We start from the raw sequence: 24,426 nt of genomic DNA on the forward strand, positions 1-24,426 counted from the left end.
TAAAGAGAAGTTAAGACTCAACATGATGGAATATCTCTACATTAGTGATCAGAGGATTACAGGATTTTAAATGTATATTTTCAACATGTTCCATCAACTTCCTGATTCTCTTGCTAGACCTTCAGACCATTAACTATCAGCAACACACACTGCTGGTATGAAAAGAATGATATACAATTCAGTGCTATACAAGACTATGGCTTATTCCTTCAAAAGATGAACCTAAAAAAAAAAAAAATGGCATTAATGATATTTCTGATAGAAGAGGAAACACATACTTTTTTCATCAGAACTTTATTTCTACAGAGTTCCTTAATTCTCTACCATCCATGAACATCATGAATTGTGAAGAGCTACATGCAAGAGCAGAAGAAATATAGTTCATTTTCCCTGAGACCTGCTCGTCTGCACATTACTTTCACAGTATAATCAATCTTGGCCAACACAATTTCAGACTGAAGGACAACTTCCATTTGAACTGTTGGTATTAATGTCCAAAATTATTCATTAAAGTTCTGATTATAAAAACCAACCAATATGGAGGATAAATTGTCTACTGTAGCATATAATGTACATGTAGCAAACATTACGTAACTAAGCATAACAAATAAGTCAATGCAAAAACTTAAGTGTTTAGTTCTAAATGAGTAAGCTTATTTGTACCTTGATCAAACAATCTGTTGAACCTTACCAGGCAAAAGGAGAAGAAATTTAGTTGATTTGTCAAATGAAAGGAAAGATGTATGAAGATATGAATCAGGATTGGTCAGTCAGTACTGTATACACTATGTAAGGTTGCCAAGAACCACAGCTGCACATTCTACCTACAATACCAATCCAAGGAGCAGAGTTTCGAACAATGAACACTATTCTCAGGAACTGTGTTTTACTAATGAATTCCTCACAAAAATTTCGTAATGTAAACAGATTTTCAGACATGTTTTAAATCAGAAATGTTCAGGAATAAGGAAGGACTATACACACCAGAAATATATTCTAAAGTTTTCTCAAAGGCTAAGCACCCAGCAAAACCTCTAGAAAATTCAGAATACATTCCTGGAGAGTTTATATGCATGAGAACAAAGAAGTCAGCTATGCCAAATATTCATCTGTTCCAACAATCATATGAAAATGCATGGTTCTTCGTATATAACTCTGCAAAGGCACAGCTTTACTAAAACCTCACACTTAAAGCTGAAAAGCATTGACATAAGGTGAGGCACTATACTATACGGTTACACTGCCCAGCATCTCGTGTGGGAAAAGGATTACACCACAACAGAATGCTATCAAGCATATTTGGAAGACACCATGGCCATAACACCTTTCTATATTTGGAAATATGATTTGGCACAAGAATACTGTATAATACTACGAGAGTAGAATTATTTCATCTATTCTTACTAACTACTGTGAAATAACTAGATAAAAGCTCAATACACCTGAAATGAAGATGTGGTCTGTTTTGAAAAATGAACAGTTCTAATATCAATTGCTGTCTACCTTATTGACTTCAGAACCAAAAGAAAATTTAAATTATCTTCCATCAAAAATAATTATTTGTTAATATTTAATGTGCAATCAACTGCCCCACCCTCCCTCACGAGTTTTTTTTTTTTTCTTTTTCAAATATTAGAAACTACATATCATTGTAAACAACATACATTAGTTTCTTCTGTTTTTTCAACTGCACTAATACATCCATTAAACAAGTCATCAGGTAGTCAGCCTTCCCGAATCACTAGAACCACTAATGAATCAAACTTTAACAAGTTCGGAAAAATTTCTAATTACAAATGTTACTGGAATGTATTTAATTGGCGCCTTAATACTACTAACTGTTGGCATACATAATTTCTCTGTGATAACACCCTAAGCAAAAATAAAAAATAATGACTAGGTATTATGTTTTGATGCAACATGAAAACATGTACTACTACAGTAGGCCCTACTACTACAGTAACAACAAAAGAAGGTACCTTTCCAACAAAGGCTTAAACTGAAGTTCACTGTTGCTCTGTTGTTGCATAGAACATGGGGACTAATTTTTCCTGTTAAGTGTTATGTATTAACTTACATCATTATATTACATGACCTTCAATACTGAGAAATGTTAAGTTGTATCCCCTATATGACACACTGCAATCACTTCTCTTTAATACTCAATGGATCACTTATGTATCACTGTTAGTGTGATAAATTTCTGGTAATGAATTGATGACAAACTGACTTTTCAGTAAATAAAATCTAGAGATAGTGATGGAAAAGAACTGTCAGAACAGAATTTATGGCAGTAAATGGAATTACTGTGTTCCCATGAAAATGATAAGATTTACTGAATTGGCATTTGGAAGAAAGTCACTATCTGTACACTTGTACTTATATACAACAAGTCTATAACACAAAAAAAGGCAAGCTTTCAACCAAATTTCATTTTCTTTAATCCAGAAATAATAATAATTATTATTATTTAATAAAACACAGTACTTTCGTAAGTTCAAGGTTCAGAAAAAATCACCAAGATATCTCTGTAAGAACAATCAATCTGCAGTCTTAATTTAGGGACCAGGGTTTAGCATAGTATGATTTCCTATCCACGCACCCCAATTTAATACCTACTTGGCTCTTCCACAGAGAGCCTCACTTTACAGAAAAGTCAAGAATGAAGAGGCCCTGTAAGAAGCCCTGGTTCATGACAACATGCTAATCTCCTGTCCTCTAACAGGAGGAAAATTTTGTACATGGCAATTTCCATGCCCAATAGTAAATTCATATCCTCATCCTGAAGTGGTGGAGCTCCTTTCAGGCAAACCTCCAATGGTGGCAAGTTCTGTATGTACCTATTTAACCACATAACAGCCTTCCTGCCAATTTTACATTTTTGGCAGAACCGGGAATCAAACAGAGGCTTCAAGGACAGCAGCTAAGAGTGCTAACCGTTACAGTACAGAGGTGAGCATGTCCAATAGTGTATGCTGAATACGTATTACTAACAGGAATCCACAGAAAGGAGTACTGAAGATTGTTGGAAAGAAACTCAATATCGCCGTAGTTAAACCAGAATTCTGGTAAGAAAAGACCAAGAACGAAGGCTCAAATTTTAGCAAGTTACATTACTATCTCCATGTTCTCTACATCTTTCCAGATACCAACTAAACACCACTGATATACCCCGTCAGTGAACATACAATTAATGTTTCCCTGATAATTCAATATGATTACAGCCCTGTGACAGTCATCATTGGAACTCACAAGGAGAAAAAACTATTTTCAACTTCTCTCTCCAGCTAGGATTCAAACCCATATACAGTATACACTGGAATTCATGTTTCAGTTTGGTAAGAAGGTTTCCAAGATTAATGTTTTCTAACCTTACATCAATTCCTTTCAAAATATATGTCAAGTACAGTATATAAAAATGCTTTTACAAGATTAATACTAAAACCATGCCTTTACAAAGTATATAAAATACAGAAACCTAATAAAACATAGACTAACTTCATCAATCAAATATATAACACTCAAATTAGAACAATGCAGAACAAAATATTAACTTCTATGCACCATCAATATGCTGCCAATTACATCCCCCAATGAACATGTTTCATTTTGTTTATCATTGTTGTTAAAATAACGTGACTTCCAACAAAGTTTCATTGACTACTGAATGGCATTTTTTCAGAGTCTTGAAGATTTGTTAAGGACATAATATTGTGACAAAGAGGTATGGCAAGTGTAATGACTTCACCATGAACAATATTAGCCTACTGGAACACAAGAACTGCTACATCAAACGCGTTTTGAGAAACCGGAGATCAGTAGCAAAAAAGGACGACGCTAACATCGGAGATCCCGGTCCCCAGTGCGTCATGTCGACTTCAGTCTTCCTTAAATATTTTACCCACAGTGTAAGCTAAATATGTAAGAGGCCCTGTCTGACTAGCACGACACTCCTAGCTCTTCCAGTTCTAGCTCTTTGTGTCATCCTTTTTGCTTGTTTTACTTTTTTCATCTTCTCTAGCCTTCAGAGGTTCACATACTCCTGTACCCTTCACCAAGCTAATTGCAGGTACAATAGGAATGTAGTCAGCATCCTTTCCAGACAAAGCCCTGGATTCATTTCGTTCTTGTTCACTTTGCCATAGGACCTGCAATGAGATTTTGAAATAAAATAAATACATATGTTTAGAAAGCTCATCACTTCAGCTTATCAAGTGTAACATACACTGATACATTAGCCACTGTACAGCTGCAAAAAAAAAAAAAAAAGAGCACATGGTATTGTATGTTCCCACATTTCATTTTTATCAGACTTAAATTTCAATTACCATCAAAATATAATTCACCTTCTATACAAAAACAAACCCTATGGATACCCACAAGCAAACCTATTAGTTCAATTTTTTTATGTGTTGAAAAGGTGGACCTTTTCACTTAGCAATTAGGTATTTTGTCAACAAATACTGTATATTGGAATAAGATGAAATTAATCAATTGTAGTAAAAATATACCTGCGAGGAACTTAGACAATACCACGGATTCATTCTTTCTTCAGGCAACTGTACATAAGAAAAGACAATAACAAGTGAAAAAAAAAAACTGAACTGATGATATTTGAGAAACAAAAATTGAAAGAGATTCAAAGGACAGAATTTTTGTTTTCACCATACTTGCAAATACTGTAGTACAGCTGTAAGGAAAAGGGAGCGGAGTATTAAGAAATTAACTACCATATTTGCCTGCGTAATTATCACATGCTCAGTTTTGATTTTGATTTTGTCCACATAATGTAGTCTCAAACCATACTTCGCATCTTAGCCTCAGGACTGCAGGCAATTAAGTCACCCTCTGACAGCACCACCAGCCGTACTTTAGACCATTTTCAGTTGTATTTCAGAATACAAAGTGTTCAAAAAGAAAACTAACTGTTGCTATAACATCTTTATTGCTCACTGTACAACATTTTAAGCAATGTCCCCCACAAAATTGTCCCCTCTACAGGCAGCACACAGTTCCCATCATTTCTTCCATTTTTGGAAAGCCTTTCTGGGATGACGCGCAGGTCTCTTGTATTGTCCTGAATCTCCTCTATGATTTGGTTTCAATATCATAGCAATAAAATCACGTCTTATCGCCTGTTATGTTCTTAAGGAAGTTTTCACTGTCACTGGGACTAGCAAGCCATATCAGTCAGTAAATGCGGCATAAATTTTGCAGTAACATGACGCACCTCAAGTGTCACTCAAAATTTGATTGAAATGTCTCTGTGAAAGTTTTGCCAAGTTTGTAGCAAAATTCCATTCACACATACACGCGCGCACGTGTTTTTCAAGCTCTTTCACTGTCACTTTGGTACTAATACGACAAACAGCTTGTGCACATGCTCACTTCAGTGGCTCTAGCTCGTCAACTAGCGGTCAAAGTGAAACATGGCAACTGACAGTTTCTTGCCTAAACCTGCCGCTACATGCGCTCAGCAGTAGCATTTCAAAAGTTTGTTTCTTTATGAACACACCTCTTATATTAAAATGATTTCAGAAAGCGCCCTTTATATTACAAATTGATCAATTTAATTTCAGAACATATAATTTGTAATTCGTAATATACATCAAATGAATTTCAGAATGTATGAACAGAAAGTGAGAATTATGTTTTTATAAGAACTTAAGTTAGTACATATGGTTTTGTATCTAAGCAACCAGTATAAACTTTTATTTTGATAGTAAAATTCTGTGTGTCAAGAATGTATTTCGTATAAAGAAATGTAACTGAAAGATAATTGTGGCATATGTAGGGTATCCATGGTAACAAATACCATAAAACGCCTTCTTCCAAATCGACACCTTTATGCAACGTGCTTTGCCAAAATACTAAAAGAGAATATGCCTACCTATCAAACAGATGAATAGGAAATTGTTGTCGAAAGAAAAACAATCAGGACCAGGAAAGGATTTTGGTATTTGAGAACAGAGGAGACAACTGAGTGGCATTGGGAGTGAAATATAAAACTGCATTTCACTGGGTCAATTCAGGTAGAGTAAGAATGTTACAAAAAAAGGAGGATCCAAACTAAAATTTTAAGTAAAGATGAAATAGAGGGTATTCTGCTGTGATTAGGACTGCATTTTGAGTTTAAAACAATTCAAAGCTGAAGTGCTATGGGAATTTGGGAAAGATGTATGTATATCACCTGTAAGTAATTATTTAGAAGGAATATACAAAGAAAAAGGTACACGTCCAATCTATAAAGATCAATACTGTGAATAATAAACACACAGTAAATGTACGGAATATATTAATACTTTAAATAATAACATTCAAAATGGAAAGCAAATCACCTGAATAGACTAAACAAATTGCAGGAAGGATAATAAGCTTTTGGGCTTTTGTCGTGTCACAAAACAAGGTGAAATTCTTTAAGTTTCGCAGAGAATTTTACTTTGCATCTTCAAAAGAAAATCTTGACTGGTCATGTGGAAGACTTCTCCAATAATGAAGGTTTGAGTTTAAGAATGCTTCACCGTTGGTCTATAGTAAGTGCTACTCTCATTCGTCACTAGATAGCTCATTGTACGCTGGCCTTCCAAGTGGTAGCTCACAATACCATCTAAGCTCCAATTAAGATGTGTCTTATTACACCGTATGTATGTTACGAAGTAACAGCAAGCTCATCAGACGAATCAGGGACGAATTTAGTAGACTAAATGAACAGAAACAAATTAAAAATGAAGTGCAACAAAAATACTCACACAATAGATGAATAGAATAGAGCTGAAGAAAAAAGAGTGTGTAGAAAAACAGAGGATTACGAGTGCGAGGTGGGGGGGGGCGTAACAGTTGTACACACGTTATGAAATATGGCACTTAACACCTGACCTGGAATGGATAGCCTGAGTCTCTGTTGAAATTGTTAGGAGTTTTACATAATTCCACAGCTTCCCATATAATCCTAGACCTGTAGTGTTTAGTGTGAGTAAGGGCTCGAACATCTTGGAACACTACATCATGAACCGACGATACGACGTGCTCAGCTATTGCTGACTTGTCTGGCTGGTTGAGACGGATATTTTGTTGGTGTTCCTAGATACGAGTACCAATAGACTGGCATGTCTGGCCAATATATCGCTTGTTGCAAGTACAGGAAATTTTGTATACCCCAGGGTGTAATAGTGGGGACAATTTGTCCTTGCTTTTACCTGAACTGTGAACAATTTTAGTGACAGTGCCAAACACTGTTTTTATATCATGCTTGACAATTCGATCTGTGGTACTGTGAAATTTTAATTTGTTTTGTAGATGAAATACAGGCCATTCAAAGAAAGGCACAAGAGCTACACAAGTTTTGTCAGGTTCATGAGGGCCAAATGTTCATAGAATAGGTGCAATGTCAATACAATAGAGTAAAATAATATATTATTATTGGTCCAATAATAATATATTATTTTACTCTATTGTAATCACAGTTCAATACGGATCTATCATTATGAAACTTATTTCTTTTAATTGCAATGTCAATAGCCGCAGTAATATCTAAGGAAAGAACACTGATCATATACAGTGGAATATGCAAGCAGTTGGCTAAGGACAGTCCTTGCGATGTGGTAAGAGATAGAGAATAAACTAAGGGACAGTCTAGGATAATGCCCCTTGTCATTCTGGGTTAGAAAATGTTCTAAAGGGAACTGATGCTACTTGGCTGTGTTTAGGTCCATATTTTCCTATGACCAATCCAATGGAAACAATTGAGTAAAAAAATTACATCAGTTAGCTAATCTCTGGGTACAATTGTGGATGGAGCAGAAGTTATAACTGGGGGTAACTGTGCTTGACGTACATAGCATACGTCTTCACTTTTTGCTGCACTGGCAGCAATGAACGACATGCTTGTGAAACAGTAAGACACTGTACAGCTCCTATATTCAAGTACAGATTAAATATAGTCCCTGTTTCGTTAAGCGACATTTTTTGTCAAAATTGAGGTTATGATATTTATATGTCAATTGGACTCCACTGAACATGCTGGCAAAGTATTGGAAGCATCAAATGAATCTAGAGGGTAAAAACAACGAACGGACGGAAAGAAAAACCAACCTGGAAGTCTTAAGGGAAGTTAAAGAAGAGAGAAAATTTTTAAAGGAAATGGAAAACAGGAAATTAAAATTTATTGGACATGTCATCAGACAATACTTTCATCACTAACATACTTGAAGGGAAAGTGCTGGGAAAGAAAGGGAGAGGGAGACCTAGGATGAAGTATTTGGACAACATCAAGAAGAGGTTAGGTTGTAACAATTACATGGAACTGTAATGAACGGCCAATGAAAGAAGAGAGTGATTGCATCGACAAGGCATTAGCCTTTAGAATACTGATTGACCATCAGTAATATACAGAACACCTGGTTATCGTAAGCGCCAATCATTACATCTTAAGCGCCTGAGTTAGAATCATACATACTATTGTACACGACAAGTTTTAATTCTGGAGGGAAAGTGAGACGAGTCAGTTTCACTGTTCATGCCTGTTGTCGGTCATTGTGTAGTACATGTTTTATAACTGCCTCAAATCTATTTGGCACATGATACATAAGGCAAAGTCTGCTGGCAGACTTAACACATGTTGATTGACAGCTAGTATACTAGTGGAATGCAGAAGAGAGGTGAGAAGAGAAGAGGCTGCTTCTTGTGACAGACTTGACTGAGCAAGTATGGTCAGTAGCAAAACAAATCAGTACATTGTCAGTGCATATTCCCACTGTTCGTGCCCAAAGTGAATTATTCCACTGAAAATGGTAAGCTGAAGTTTGCGACAACAAGAGGAGAAACATGAGAGACTGTTCAGTGTTCATAGTTTTACGAATAAGGAAGCTGAGGACAGAAAGAATAAAACACAAGAACAGTATAGAAGGGAATTGTTGAAAGTACAACAAAAGATAACAGATGCAACAAAAGTGTTGTAGAGGACGGTCAAGAGAATTTTAACCGAGCAAGTTGGGTATGCGGTTATAGTCGCGCAGCTGTGAGCTTGCATTCGGGAGATGGTGAGTTTGAATCCCAGCGTCAGCAACCTTGAAGATGATTTTCCGTGATTTGCCATTTTCACACAAGGCAAATGCTGGGGCAGTACCTTAATTAAGGCCACAGCTGCTACCTTCCCAATCCTAGCCCTTTCTCATTCCTTCATTGCCAAAAAAAGCTTCAATGTGTTAGTTGTAACAAATAAGTAGCCAAAAAATAAAGTCTAAACTGGCAAAGCTAATCCGTGAAACACTTACAGACACAGTCTCTAAAGTGAAATTTCTGGGAGAGATATCACAGCCTTTCAAAATAAAAACTGGTGTACGACAAGGCGACGAACTATCCCCCATTCTTTTTAATTGTGTCCTAGAGAAAATAGTGAGAATTTGGAACGAAAAACTTATTGAACTCAACATTTCACCGATAAGGTTAGGAAGAGGAAACAAAAGGATCGAAATAAATTGTCTTGCATTAGCAGATGACTTTGCAATACTTTCTGAAAATGTGACATCTGCTATAACCCAAGTAAATGTCTTGGAAAGAATCGCCAGTAGAACTGGCTTAAGAATTTCTGCAGGAAAAAAAAAAAAAAATTTAACAAATATTTGGGATGCACCAAAATTTCTGAAAACAGATATTGGCCAAATAGAGAGGGTAAAAAAATTAAAATATCTAGGGGAAATAATCCAAGAAAATGGTTTAGAAAAATCTGCAGTAGAGGAGAGGGTACATAAAATGGAGAGAGCTTATGGTGTCACCAAAGATATCTACAATAAAAGATGCCTATCCAAAAATGCAAAAATAAGGCATTACAACACAGTAGTGAAGCCAGAATGCCTATATGCAAGCGAATGTCTGGCATTAAACTATAATTTAGATAAACTAGAAATACTTTTTTTTTTTTGCTAGGGGCTTTATGTCGCACCGACACAGATAGGTCTTATGGCGACGATAGGATAGGAAAGGCCTAGGAGTTGGAAAGAAGCGGCCGTGGCCTTAATTAAGGTACAGCCCCAGCATTTGCTTGGTGTGAAAATGGGAAACCACGGAAAACCATCTTTAGGGCTGCCGATAGCGGGATTCGAACCTACTATCACCCGGATGTAAGCTCACAGCCGCGCGCCTCTACGAGCACGGCCAACTCGCCCGGTACTAGAAATACTAGAAAGGCGAATCATGAGGAAAATATTAGGCCCACAAAACACAGCAGAAGGTTGGAAATTACGAAGTAATGCTGAAATATATCAAAAAATAGAAAATATATCAGATGTAATGAGGAAAAGGAGACTAATGTTTTTTCGACATTTATATCGAATGCAAGATAGTAGATTAACCAGTAAGATTTTCAGATATTTGTGGGGTAAGAAATCAACGACAAGCTGGGTCAATGAAGTACGAAAGGATTTAGGAAAAAACAATATAACAACAGAAGAAATAAATAATAGAGAAGGCTTTCGGGAAAAAGTATTGAAAATAGAAGGATTCCAAGGTAGGAAAGTAAAAAAGACTGGTTCAAAGTGGTCTGAAGACAGAAAGAAGAAACATAGTGAACAGATGAAAGCGTACTGGAAGAAAAGGAAAGAACAAAGAAGAAGGAATTGAAATTGGCACGTGGTCCTCTGGTGGCCCATTCGAAAGAAGAATATTATTAATAATATTATTTGCTTTACGTCCCACTAATAATATTATTTGCTTTACGTCCCACTAACTACTATTTTAAGGTCTCCGGAGACGCCGAGGTGCCGTAATTTAGTCCCGCGGGAGTTCTTTTACGTGCCAGTAAATCTACCGACACGAAGCTGACGTATTTGAGCACCTTCAAATACCACCGGACTGAGCCAAGATCGAACCTGCCTCAACCGTCTGAGCCACTCAGCCAAAAAAAAAAATTGTAGAACAGACAGCATGAGACTGAAGAAACTTAATTTGGTACACCAGGAAAAACACAGAAAGGGAAAAAGCGTACAACGGATTTTTAAGATTTCGACGCACAATCCATGAATTTTACATTTTTCAGAAAACAATTCCATCAATATTTAAATTACGATCTGTGTCAGGAAAGAGGATTGGTTTCCAAGGAGGTTGGATCAGTTTGAGAAGCACTGTAAAAGAGTTAGGCTTCAACTGGCAGGAGATTAGAAATAATAGAAGGGTTTTAATCGAGGTCGCCTATACAGCGAAAGACCTGCATCAAGTCTCTGTGGAGGCCACACATCATGACATGACAGTAGTTACCTTCTGAATAAATTTGAGAGCGAGTTGCTGCGGAAACAGTGTACTTCTGACAACTGATGGGTGATACCAACAAGGAGATTAGCAGGTGACATACGACTAGTATCTAAACATTACTTAAGTCTCCAAACGCAGTGATCTATTACTACAAAAAGATGAGGACTGATAAAAATGTTCTTTTCTAAATACTGTACTGTAATCAGTGAAATTTCCACTTTCATTCCCTTATTGTAGTGTAGTAAGTCAATTTTCTTATTGTTTTATCTACAATTCTTAATACAATCATTTAAGAAAATCTCCTATTATTCTCATGCCTTATAGTCTTTCAAACCAATCCCTCCAAAATATCGTAAGCACTACAAAAGCTATCATAAGAGGACCACTTTGTTAAAGAATCCACTTGACAAAGACCGGCAAACAATTGTGACATTCATAACTTAAAAAAACTTCCTTCTCAAAGTTCCTTTTCGCTACGATTGAAAAAATACTGTACCGGAAACACCACAAGTTCAAGAGTTAAACTTCATGCGAGGTGAAAGATAGGCAAGCCTGCCGAACTGTTGACGTACACAGCAGTGGCGTGGCCGCCTTGAGCCAGCCTTGCTCAGCGAGCATGACCATTTATGGTAATGTTCTGATCCATCTGTAAAAGTCTATTTGAAGTTTAGAAACAATTATTTTTGCACCTCCAACGTTGAGGTTGTAATAACAGCTGCGAACTATAAAATTCTCTAGCAAATCTACCAAGTACTTAAGGAGTTATAGAGGTGGATAACATCCACGTTTCGAGATGCTTCATCGGCTCCAGGTATAAAAGCATGGTGATCTAGGCTACAGGGAGACAGTACTACTCCACCATCTCTGCGATATGGGTGACAGGTGGAGCTCTACAAGTGCGGCAGACCGAAGCTATGTCCAGCCAGAACTCGGTAATTTGGAGAGACAACAATGACTCTCCAGTGCTCTGTTCCGGTGAAACACAGTATTTTTCTTCAAGTGTCATATTAGGACTTGTGTTTTCTTTACAAACAGTGGCATTCCAAAGGAACATAGAATTTTTCCAAGTGTTGTAATTTCTTCAAGTGTCATATTGAACTTGTGTTGTCATAACAGAATGTGGGAACATAGAATATTTCCGAGTGCCACATTTGAACCTGTGTTTTCGAAACAAACTGTGGGAACATAGAACATTAATACCATATTTGAACTTGTGTTTTCTTCTCGTGAAGTTCCGAGAGAACATAAGAATTTTCAGTGCTGCATTTAAGCTTATAGTTTTTACTTCGTAATAATTATTCACAGACAGAGTTAAAAATCTTCAAGTGCAGTTAAACTTTAATAATTATTTATAGACAGTGTTGAACATTCTCAGAGTGCCATTAAACTTGTTTAATTTATAACAAACATGCTAATATTAAGTACAGAGTTGTGTTCGTACCAATATTAGCAAACTTATGTCGCGAACTTGACATTGTAAATTTGTACATAATTTTCCTAAGTATCAATACGGCTGACATGCAATGTGTGATCAGTTACTCAGTTCAGTTGTTTTCTATTCAAGTGTCAATTTCATGAACCTTTGACGTGTTATTCGACGAGGTGTTTGAGCCAAAGATTCAAGAGTTGATTTCATTAACATTTGACGTATCCCACTTATAATGAATCAACGCAGTATTTAGAGTTTAAATTAATTTGACAGTGATACAAGTGAGTTGAATACCATACGGGGGACTTGTGTGCTCGTCACGCCTCACTTCTCAGTATTCTCGTGCAAGACCGAACCCTGCAACATGTGCACCTAGAAATTGTAGAACTTCCAGATCCTCCAGAAATTCTAGAAATTTTAGAATGTAAGATAGGTAATGTCGAGAACTTTGCATCAAGGACTGGCATGGTCCCTGTCCAAACCGAGCTCAGTAATCATCCCGGAGTCCGGAGGTTCCAGCCTGCTACAATGCATCAACTCAACTTGTGTAAAAGGTAATATGAATTTATTTCAAATGAACAATAAAACCAGATTTTCAAAAGAATATAAATTCAATGAACTAATACCCCTCTCTGTACCGGCTAGTTGCTTTATGTCACATCAACACGGATAGGTCTTATGGCAATGATGGGATAGGAAAGGCCTAGGAGTTGGAAGGAAGTGAAAGTGGCCTTAATTAAGGTACAGCCTGGTGTGAAAATGGGAAACCACGGAAAACCATCTTCAGGGCTGCTGACAGTGGGATTTAAAACCACTATCTCCCGGATGCAAGCTCAAAGTTGCGTGCCCCTGACCGCACGGTGGCCTCTCTGTACCAACTCCAATGCTTACGTTCCACCCCTTAGAAATAGTCCATGCTCTTCAAGCTAGTATCAGCAGTTAAAGACATTTTTCCTGGTACAATACTATAAACTTCCAATGAATGCTGGATTACAGTTAAAGAGAACATTGAAAGTTTACAGCAATGTAAAGTTTATGAAATCGTACGTCGAGTTGTCATACGTCCAAGTACATCAGTGAGTCAAATAACCCGCTTAAGCGAACAAATAGCAGATAACGGATTGAGGGTACCGGTGAATTAATAAGCTCAGAACCCCGTGGTATCTTATTAAATTACGGTCGGTAATGGAATGTCATAGTACGATAAAATAGTATTGAATAAACATTGCAGTTTCTTCAGGCAGAAGATGAACAAATGTAAATAAATGGTATGAAACATAAATGACAAAAATGTGTAGCTGAGGCCATGGAATGAGTTGGATCAAATGGGCCAAGCTCCGTCTACATACGGTGGTCATACCTTATCTATCTAGTAAGATATAATTCGAAAATCGAGACTCATTCTGAGATAGTTGACTGGCACGTCAAACTATGAAGGTGACGGATTGTTAAATGAATTCCTTTGCCAATGTCAATGACTTTAAGAGCATTCTGTATCAAAGAGGTTATGCACTAACGTCAAAAACATCTGGGAGGCTACAGAATTTGGAATATTCTTCAATGCAAACCAACTTTTATTACTGCAGTCTAGCACTGAATTTTGTTCCAAAAAGAACAATATATAGAAATTGAGAAAAGATTCTGAAAGCTTTAGAAGAATCGCACATGATTAGGAAAAAAGTAGATAAAAGCTGGCCATGATCGCGAGATTATAAGTAATACAAATAACTTGTTGTAAAGAGAAAAGATATATCTGATTCTCTCCCGACATACTGAGGCGAGTGTTAACTAAAAATATTGTGAATGGTATTTATGTATACAACATTGCACTTACCTCATGTTACAAGTTTCAGGTACTACAATGTCGAGCAACACGAAAGGAATTTACCAAAAGATGTTCAAATATCCAATTATGAGGAACTAATTTAAAGGAGTGGTCCTGACTGACCTGGAGAGTGTTGAGATGGATGCCAATGGATAAAATTAAGACCGAGAAATGAGAGGTGTCGTCTTCCCGAAGTCAACAGCCCTATAAATACCCAAACTAAATGTCTTACTTCTATCCTGCCATGTAGTTGCTTAAGGTAGAGTAGAATAATTTTGTGGTGTCAAAAATGTAACATGCATAGATGGACAACTTGAATGCTACCGTATGGTCGTCGATCACTACTTCACAAGTAGGGAATGTTGTGATTTTACTAGGAATAATCCTGGAAATTGTGATCTGCCGTATGCTATATTATGGGAATCTAAGCGGCCAATATTAGATATTATGCAGGAGAAATTTAGGCATGGATGCTGCATTTATTAAGATAATATCATTGTGAATGAACCTCAGTGTGATTTATTGCTTAGATATATATTATCTGAAGGGAACCATGAGGTGATTAACATGTGCGTAAATTAGTCATACCGGGCGAGTTGGCCGTGCGGTTAGGGGTGCGCGACTGTGAATTTGCACCCGAGAGATAGTGGCTTCGAACCCCACTGTTGGCAGCCCCGAATATGGTTTTCCATGGTTTCCCATTTTCACACCAGGCAAATGCTGGGGTTGTACTTCAATTAAGGCCAGGGCCGCTTCCTTCCCACTCCTAGCCCTTTCCTATTCCATCATCGCCATAAAACCTATCTGTGTCGGTGCGACGTAAAGCAACTAGAGAAAAAAAAAGAAAAAAAAGAGAGAAAAAAATCAGAGTCATCTACGACCGTATTTTCACATCGGGCGTAGTTTTCGCGAATGTGATTGTAATATTATCGCGTTGGTATTGATTTAATAGATGTGCAAGGATGAATAATCTTCGAGAAATAATGTGCCTGAGTATTTAAAGATGAAGTGAGAATTTGTTGAGCATGACATGCATGTAAGATGATAGAGGTTTTGTAATAAGATCATCGAATAATATGAATGATTAATGTTGTGTGGTCTGATGGAGAATAATTAATTGGGGTTACACATTTAATGGAATGATGCAAGTTTTGAAAGTCCCAGTGATATTTGAAGTAAAGATCGGTGTTTTGTCATGCATATGAATTTAATGGTGGTAATGAGTGACGAGTACTTAGGCATGGATGTGATCTTTGCAATTATGTTTTCGAGGAGAACTGACGTTGCTTGTATGATGATCGTCAAAGATGCCATAATTTGAGATTTAATATAAGTGAATAACGCATAAATATGAAGGGATGAAATAGTATCTTCGCTAATAAATGACACCATGCAGATGCGAGCCATATTGCACATGAGATGTGTAGATAATATTTGAGTAGTGTGTAGATTGATCTTCCTGCTAGCAATTATATTCTTCTAATAGATTACTAAGCTGGTGCTTAGTGTTGAAAATAGATTTTTCAGGATTCTTTCATGGAAAATACCAGAGGCTGCAGAGTCATCGGAGATTTTAAATTATTATTGATGATGACTGTATTTTCAGGAATTTGTTGTCTAGATGCAGCTGTTGCGGGATTCCAAAGGCGGCAGATTTCATTTTAATTTCGCAACCTTAATGTTTGGAAGGATCGTAACGTAGTCCTATATTTCTTGATCACATGTTGATATGAGTGATAGCGTTTCAAACTGGTTATCGGTGCATTCAAGTTGTTTTACTAGATGTTAACCCAATCACTGCCAAACCCATATATATATATGTTTTCGAATGCCCTGCCACGTCCGCCAAACCCGTATATATACGTTTTGGTGCTGTGTATACTTCACCGATCTCACAAATGAACGCGATATAATGTCATGCTTGGAGTTCCGTGGAAATGCTCAAAGAAGTTCTGTACGGCATATATACCACTCCATTTCATGTGTTTTGAAAGCGATCTGGTGTTATTTCAGGTTCGTTGGAGTGGAACATCTTTCCCGCTTACATGTTGCCATCATGGCATCTTGAAGTACACATTCATCTCTTGTTGATGAAGAAATCGAATGTTTCCTCATAAATAGTGATTCTGGAGAGTTATATTTTGATAATGAAGCTGGAGAATATCTCAAGGGCGACACTGAACTACAAGAAAGTGTGAGATAAAGTAGTAATGATGAGTCTCACGCAAAATTGTCACCCCTTCCTCAGATAAATTATATTTTCCCCAAATGTAAATGATTTTGATTACCAGTTCTTGGATGTCTGTTAAGTCATCAGCCCAGAGGCTGGTTGGATCCTCAAACAGAACCACCAAAGGCTATGCAGTTATAGGAAAACCATAAAAACCAATGGTAGCACCAAAATGAGGCGAACTAGGCAAGACGAGGAGTGAGGTACTTTGCCATTGCTTTCCTCACTGGGCTAGACAGTACTATTGTAGCACAACTAACCCTATGAGCAATACCTTTCATAACATTCAGACGCACTGGTTGTGCTCTGAATGTCATTACTAAGCACCACCCATACCCCAGCAGCTTCCATATTGCCACAGTCATGGATGAGACTGGGACTTCAGTGGAAGCTACACTTTGCTCTGGCCTGTGCCAAGAAATGGAAGCAAAAGTACTGCATCCATCAAGAACTGACAGCAGGCAGTCTTGGATAAAGAATTTTATATCATATTTCAGAAACAGTATCAATGAGCGGAGTAGCCGCGTGTATTAACATGCTATGGCTATGGAGCCAAGCTCTGCACTTGGCAGGCAAGTGGGTTCGAACCTCATCGTCAGCTGTCTTGAGAATTTCTTTTGCATTTCTTTGTGGTTTCCTTTTTGCACTCCCAAGTAAATGCCGGGACAGTTCCTATTCATAAGCCACAACCGATTCCTTCCACTTCTGTACCCAGTTTCATTCACCACCATTATCATAATTCATTTCATATTATCTTCTCAACTAAGGTTTGCGTCGGGAAGGGCATCCGGTCGTAAAATATGGTGTAAAATATCTCACTTCATCCCCTATATCTTATTGGGCTGCAGGGCTAAGGGGACGATATGCATTCCATTAATATTATCAGTAAATACGTATCTGTCAAAGTGCTTCTTCCTTAAAAATAACCCGGCCCACAGGGCTCGGCTGGTCATCAAAACTCGGCAGTGAAAAGGTTAAATAATTAGAGGATTCTAAAAATATAATGGGATATTGAGATATATATTTTGAGGTCAGTGAATATGAGTGTCAAGGGAACAAGATTTCTTTAATTTTATTTTATTGTCCAGAGGACAGATTAAGTGAATAATGGACTCGTAACTTGAATTAAGCCTTCAGCAACTTGTAATGTTAGGGTTTTTTTTTTGTGTTGGAATTTAAGATTAATGATGCTGCCAACATGTTTGATTATATGATAAAAGTTTTGTTGTAAAGGTAATAACCAACTAAAGTCAAGGATTTGGGATACTTTGCAATTAATTATGATTTTCAATTACTACTAGACATCCATTTGTGTTGCTTCTCCAATTAATTTTGTAGTTTATATTCCAAATATGATATTCATTAAACGGAATATCCTTCCAAGAAAAATATTAATCTCGGATTTTCATTAATAGGATAAGTTTATATTATAATGGTTTAGTTTAAGTAATTAGTTCATATGCACCTTCAGACGTCAGTCAGATCCTAAAAGAATAAAAGGTGCGATACTGTGACCAGGTAATATAATGTAATAGATAAGAAAAATGTTCCACCGATCAATACATTTATTGTGGATGAATTATTACACTAGTACCGGTTTCGACCTATCTTGGCCATCATCAGCTAGCACACAAATTTACCGTCATGGGATAAGTTACAAAGAAGTTACTTAAGAGCATCCGGATGTCTGATAAAAAATGGAAGTAAAATATATTGCAGTATGTTGCGTTAAAATAGCTCTGATTAAAAGTAGTGATGGTTAGAATAAACTAAAACCTATTGATTGAGCATGGACATGAGTACATAAACACATTAAAATATATATGCCACATCATAAGACACTAAAAATATATAGCACATTAAACACATTAAAACATGGTATATTTTAAAAACGTCTATTAAAATTTGAGTTCATGTTGCGTTGCATTCGTTCTTCAATCCTCTTGTAGTTCTAGTGTTGATTAAGTTGAATATCGAGAATGTTCTATGGTTGATATACTTTGTATTGGTATGTTATAAGAACTCTTGTCAGTAAAATTTGAAAATTAAGTTGATGTAGCAAGATAGGTTTTAATATCAGAGTAGTTGGTGGTGACACTTCTCTCGTCTATGCACGTTATATGGTCGTTATTGTTGTTGCTGTGGAGGTTGTGTACCGATATGTTTGGATATTTGTTGTGCTCATGAGCCGCAGACGTACTCGCAGCAGAGCACAACAAATATCCAAACATATCGGTACACAACCTCCACAGCAACAACAATAACGACCATATAACGTGCATAGACGAGAGAAGTGTCACCACCAACTACTCTGATATTAAAACCTATCTTGCTACATCAACTTAATTTTCAAATTTTACTGACAAGAGTTCTTATAACATACCAATACAAAGTATATCAACCATAGAACATTCTCGATATTCAACTTAATCAACACTAGAACTACAAGAGGATTGAAGAACGAATGCAACGCAACATGAACTCAAATTTTAATAGACGTTTTTAAAATATATCATGTTTTAATGTGTTTAATGTGCTATATATTTTTAGTGTCTTATGATGTGGCATATATATTTTAATGTGTTTATGTACTCATGTCCATGCTCAATCAATAGGTTTTAGTTTATTCTAACCATCACTACTTTTAATCAGAGCTATTTTAACGCAACATACTGCAATATATTTTACTTCCATTTTTTATCAGACATCCGGATGCTCTTAAGTAACTTCTTTGTAACTTATCCCATGACGGTAAATTTGTGTGCTAGCTGATGATGGCCAAGATAGGTCGAAACCGGTACTAGTGTAATAATTCATCCACAATAAATGTATTGATCGGTGGAACATTTTTCTTATCTATTACATTGAATCCAATCAATACGGAATATGAAACTTATAAATAATAATACTGTGACCAGGCTCGTCGAACTTGCATGTCCCTTGAGTGGAATCTTTTGCATCTCCGCGCAATACCAGCCGAGGCATAACATTTTCAACTTGAACCCTGAAGTAGAGATGCGCGAAAGGTCACAATACATAACCTAATATATGACAATAAGGTGAAAAATTCATTTCTGCAGTAGAATAAAAACAGAAACTACTTAAACTGTAAGTAATAGACTCTAAAATCGTTTTTATCATCTCCTGTAATATTCATATTTTGTTGCTTACATTATACTTTGCCTTTCCAGGGATGATTGATTTTTAAAATCTGGATTCCTAAAAAAAGAACCATCTCTATTCATTACACATGTTTACACTGGAACCATGGTTGATGTACGTAATGTCACTGGCTGCAATTCTATGTTGTTTTGCCCTGTGGGTGGAGTTAGGAAATTTGTTTGGAAGGGTAATAGGGAGGTACATTCAGGGAAACGGGGTTGTCTAGGGAGCGGTGATAAGGGTACAGAGATCTGGAAGTCAAGTAGGGATGACATAAAAATGTTAGTGTTGAACTGTAGAAGTATTGTAAAGAAAGGAATAAAGTAATTTAATAGATATATATTTACCAGATATTTTAACAGGGGTTGAATCATGGCTGAGAAATGATAAAATGGATGCAGAAATTTTCTCAAGGAAATGGAGTGTGTATCGTAGAGATAGGATGGGAATGGTGGGAGGGGGAGTATTCATTCTTGTGAAAGACGAATTTGTAAGCTACGAAAAAGTTACAGATGACAAACACAAAATTCTAGGTGTAAGGCTAATTTCTAAAGATAATAGGCAACTTCATGTTTTTGGAGTGTACAGACAAGGAAAGGGTAGCGCCGACAAGGATTCAGAATTATTGGATAAGATAATCAGCTATGTGGGAAACTACATGGAAAGGAATGTGATTGCAGTGAGAGATCTGAATTTATCAAATGTCAATTGGGAAGGAAATGTGAACGACAGGAAGCATGACCAAAAAATGGCAAATAAGCTAATATGGGGAGGACAGCTGATTCAGAAAGTGATGTAACCAATTAGAGGGAAAAATATCCTGGACGTGGTGCTGATAAAACCAGATGAGCTCTACAGAAAAACCGAAGTAATAAATGGTATTAGTGATCACAAAGCTATTTTTGTTGTAGTTAAAAATAAATGTGATAGAAAGGAAGGTTTTAAAGGTAGGACTATTAGGCAGTACCATATGGCTGATAAAGCAGGCATGAGGCAGTTTTTAAAAAGTCACTATGATCAGTGGAAAATGGTAAATAAGAATGTAAACAGACTCTGGGATGGGTTTAAAGCAATTGTTGAGGAATCTGAAAACAGGTTTGTACCTTTAAAAGGTGGTAAGGAATGGTAAACACCCACCATATTATAATAGAGAAATAGAGAGACTACCGGTAAGGACGATGTGCAGATTGGAAAGAAACAGACTTAGACATGGCAGTGGAAATAAGGAGAAATTGAAGGAACTTACTAGGAAATTAAATCTAGCAAAGAAGGCAACTAAGGATAACATGATGGCAAGGATAATTGGAAATCATACAAATTTTAGTGAAAAACTGAAGGGTATGTATAGGTACTTCAAGGCAGAAACAGGTTCCACGAAGGACATTCCAGGAATAATAATTAATGAACAAGGAGAGTGTGTATGTGAGGATCTTCAAAAGGCAAAAGTATTCAGTCAGCAGTATGTAAAGACTGTTGGTTACAAGGATAATGTCCAGATAGAGGAGGTGACTAATGCTAAAGAAGTTTTAAAATTTACGTATGATAACAATGATATTTACAATAAGACACAAAAGTTGAAAAATAGAAAAGCGGCTGGAATTGATAAGATTTCTGGGGATATACTAAAGATACTGGGTTGGGATATAGTACCATATCTCAAGTACTTATTTGATTGTTTGCATGAAGGACCTATACCAAATGGAGAGTTGCTATAGTAGCCCCTGTGTATAAAGGAAAGGGTGATAGACATAAAGCTGAAAATTACAGGCCAGTCAGTTTGACATGCATTGCATGTAAGCTTTGGGAAAGCATTCTTTCTGATTATATTAGACATGCTTGTAAAATGAATAACTGGTTCTATAGAAGGCAGTTCAGTTTTAGGAAAGGTTATTTCACTGAAGCTCAACTTGTAGGATTCCAGCAAGATATAGCAGATATCTTGGATTCAGGAAGTCAAATGGACTGTATCGCGATTGACCTGTCTAAAGCATTGGAAAGGGTGGATCATGGAAGACTACTGGCAAAAATGAGTGCAACTGGACTAGACAAAAGAGTGAATGGGCTGCTATATTTCTAGAAAACAGATCCCAGAGAATTAGAGTAGGCAAAGCTTTATCTGCCCCTGTAATAATTAAGAGGGGAATTCCTCAAGGCAGTATTATTGGACCTTTATGTTTTCTTATATATATAAATGATATGAGTAAAGGAGTGGAATCAGAGGTAAGACTTTTTGCGGATGATGTTATTCTGTGTAGAGTAATAAATAAGTTACAAGATTGTGGGCAACTGCAACGTGACCTCGAAAATGTTGTGAGATGGACAGTAGGCAATGGTATGATGATAAACGGGGTTAAAAGTCAGGTTGTGAGTTTCACAAATAGGAAAAGTCCTCTCAGTTCTAATTACTGCATTGATGGGGTGAAAGTTCCTTTTAGGAATCATTGAAAGTATAATATAAGGAAAGATCTTCGTTGGGGTAATCACATAAATGGGATTGTAAATAAAGGATACAGATCTCTGTACATAGTTATGAGGGTGTTGCAGGATTGTAGTAAGGATGTAAAGGAGAGGGCATATAAGACCTCAACTAGAGTATGGTTCCAGTGTATTGGACCCTCACCAGGATTACCTGATTCAAGAACTGGAAAAAATCCAATGAAAAGCAGCTCTATTAGTTCTGGGTGATTTCTGACAAAAGAGTAGCGTTACAAAAATGTTGCAAAGTTTGGGCTGGAAAGAACTGGGAGGAAGATGAGCTGCTCGACTAAGTGGTATGTATATAAGAAATAACAAAGGCATTTTTAATGTTTCACCTTTTCAATACAACACACTGTTCTGTGGTTACATTTATAGAACAACTATATACATAGATGAATGGTACATGTTTCACCCTTACTAGAGGGCAACCTCAGCCTTTTGTCAAACCTAAAATGCTGAAGTTGAATATACAATAAAAATGTGAGAAATGACAATTAACATTGTAAGGCTCAATTAGAATACAAAGTCATGTGTTATGTGGACAATATTAATTAAAACAAGTGATGATGGATTAAAAATCAACATCAGTCTAAAACTATGCTTTTGAGGCTAAAACTCGATTTTCATCTTTCCATGACATGAGGTACATGCATATTTTCAAGTATGTAGTTCTAATATAGTCAACAAAGATCTTGCCCATAGTTAAAATTTGTGTCCAATTTGAATAAAAATGAGCATCTGTACAAAATATAATTTTGTGTGAGTCATGAAATCCGTATTTGGAGCATCGTAAATAATAATGGTTGAGAATTCAAAGTTGTCATTAGAGATGTATAAAACAAGACAAACTGAAGCAGTTGTCAAAAATTATCTAAAAGGTGAAATGTATATGACACCGTAGTCGCATTGGACGTAAGGCCCTTCCTAGAGAATATTTGTTAGTTGAATTGGACGGTATTTCTATGTATGTGTAGATGTTACATATGTCCTCCCATTATAGCTGTGCTAGCTTGTCTGTTGGTCCTGCTTCTTTTTGGGCCACCAGCTCGTTTCAGAAGTTTCGGTAGATGTCACCGAACGTCCCAGTCTCGTGAAGACGAATTAACTTGTCTCCCGTCCGCAACGCTCGGCCAGCCAAATACGAATATACTCCCCTCCCGTCCACAATGTGTTAAGTGTTTTAAGAAACAGCTGAAATACATCATGAAGACAACTGGTATAGATATACAGACATGGGAAGAATGTGCTGTGGACCGCTCACTGTGGCGGAACACTACATCCACCGCTATCAACTTGTTTGAAAGAGAACGCCGCAGACATCAAGAGGCCAAGTGACAAACAAGAAAACTCCGTCAATTACAACCCCGCCCTCCTCAGTCCATTCAGTGTGATTTGCATGGGCGTATGTTTTACGCCAGGATTGGTCTGTTTAGTCATCGTAAACACATCCATAAAATGAGTTGAACTGGTCAATGCATGCAGGAAGAACTTATATATACTCAGATTAAGTTACAGCCGATGATGATTATGATGATGATGATGAATTGGACTGAACACATACAGTCTAGATATTATAAAATTGCAATTAATGTTTTCACAGCACGTGATGTAAAAGTGACAGCATTACCTGCTCCCAATCTGACATCATACATAACAATACGCCATTAAATTCCATCACAGACTTCAGTGAAGTGGTAATAAAATTCTGTCCATCTCTTTCGGGGTCTTCCTCGTGGTCTCTTTCCTGTTAACTTCTCTGATAAAACTTTTTTTGGCGCTCTCTCTTCTCCCATTCTCATCATTTGCTCATACCACGTTAGCTTTGTTGTTTCTATCCTGTCTTGAAGTTTCAAGATTCCTATCTTTTTCCGTATCTCTTCATTTCTCTAATTCTATCCTTTCTGGTCTTGCCCTCGATATCTCTCAGGAATTTCATCTCCACTGCCTGTACTCAACTCTCCTCTCGTTTTGTTCTAGTCCACGATCCAGCTGCATAAGTTACTGTGGGTTCATAATAGGCTGAATATAATACTTTCTTATATTTCTTCAGGACATCTT

The 24,426-nt window shown here is 36.9% G+C and overlaps 1 protein-coding gene across 1 annotated transcript in view; it reads right to left on the minus strand.

The window, feature by feature from the left end:
- Window positions 1-259: 259 nt before the first annotated feature.
- bor (ATPase family AAA domain containing bor) overlaps window positions 260-24,426 on the minus strand; it is a 140,877-nt gene continuing 116,710 nt past the window's right edge. Inside the window, exon 10 of the mRNA XM_067149928.2 lies at window positions 260-4,148. Coding sequence (XP_067006029.1) covers window positions 3,969-4,148 — 180 coding nt within the window. The 3' untranslated portion in view covers window positions 260-3,968. The remainder of the gene's footprint in view (window positions 4,149-24,426) is intronic.

This window comes from Anabrus simplex, chromosome 6, assembly GCF_040414725.1.
Source record: "Anabrus simplex isolate iqAnaSimp1 chromosome 6, ASM4041472v1, whole genome shotgun sequence".
Lineage (NCBI taxonomy): Eukaryota > Metazoa > Arthropoda > Insecta > Orthoptera > Tettigoniidae > Anabrus > Anabrus simplex.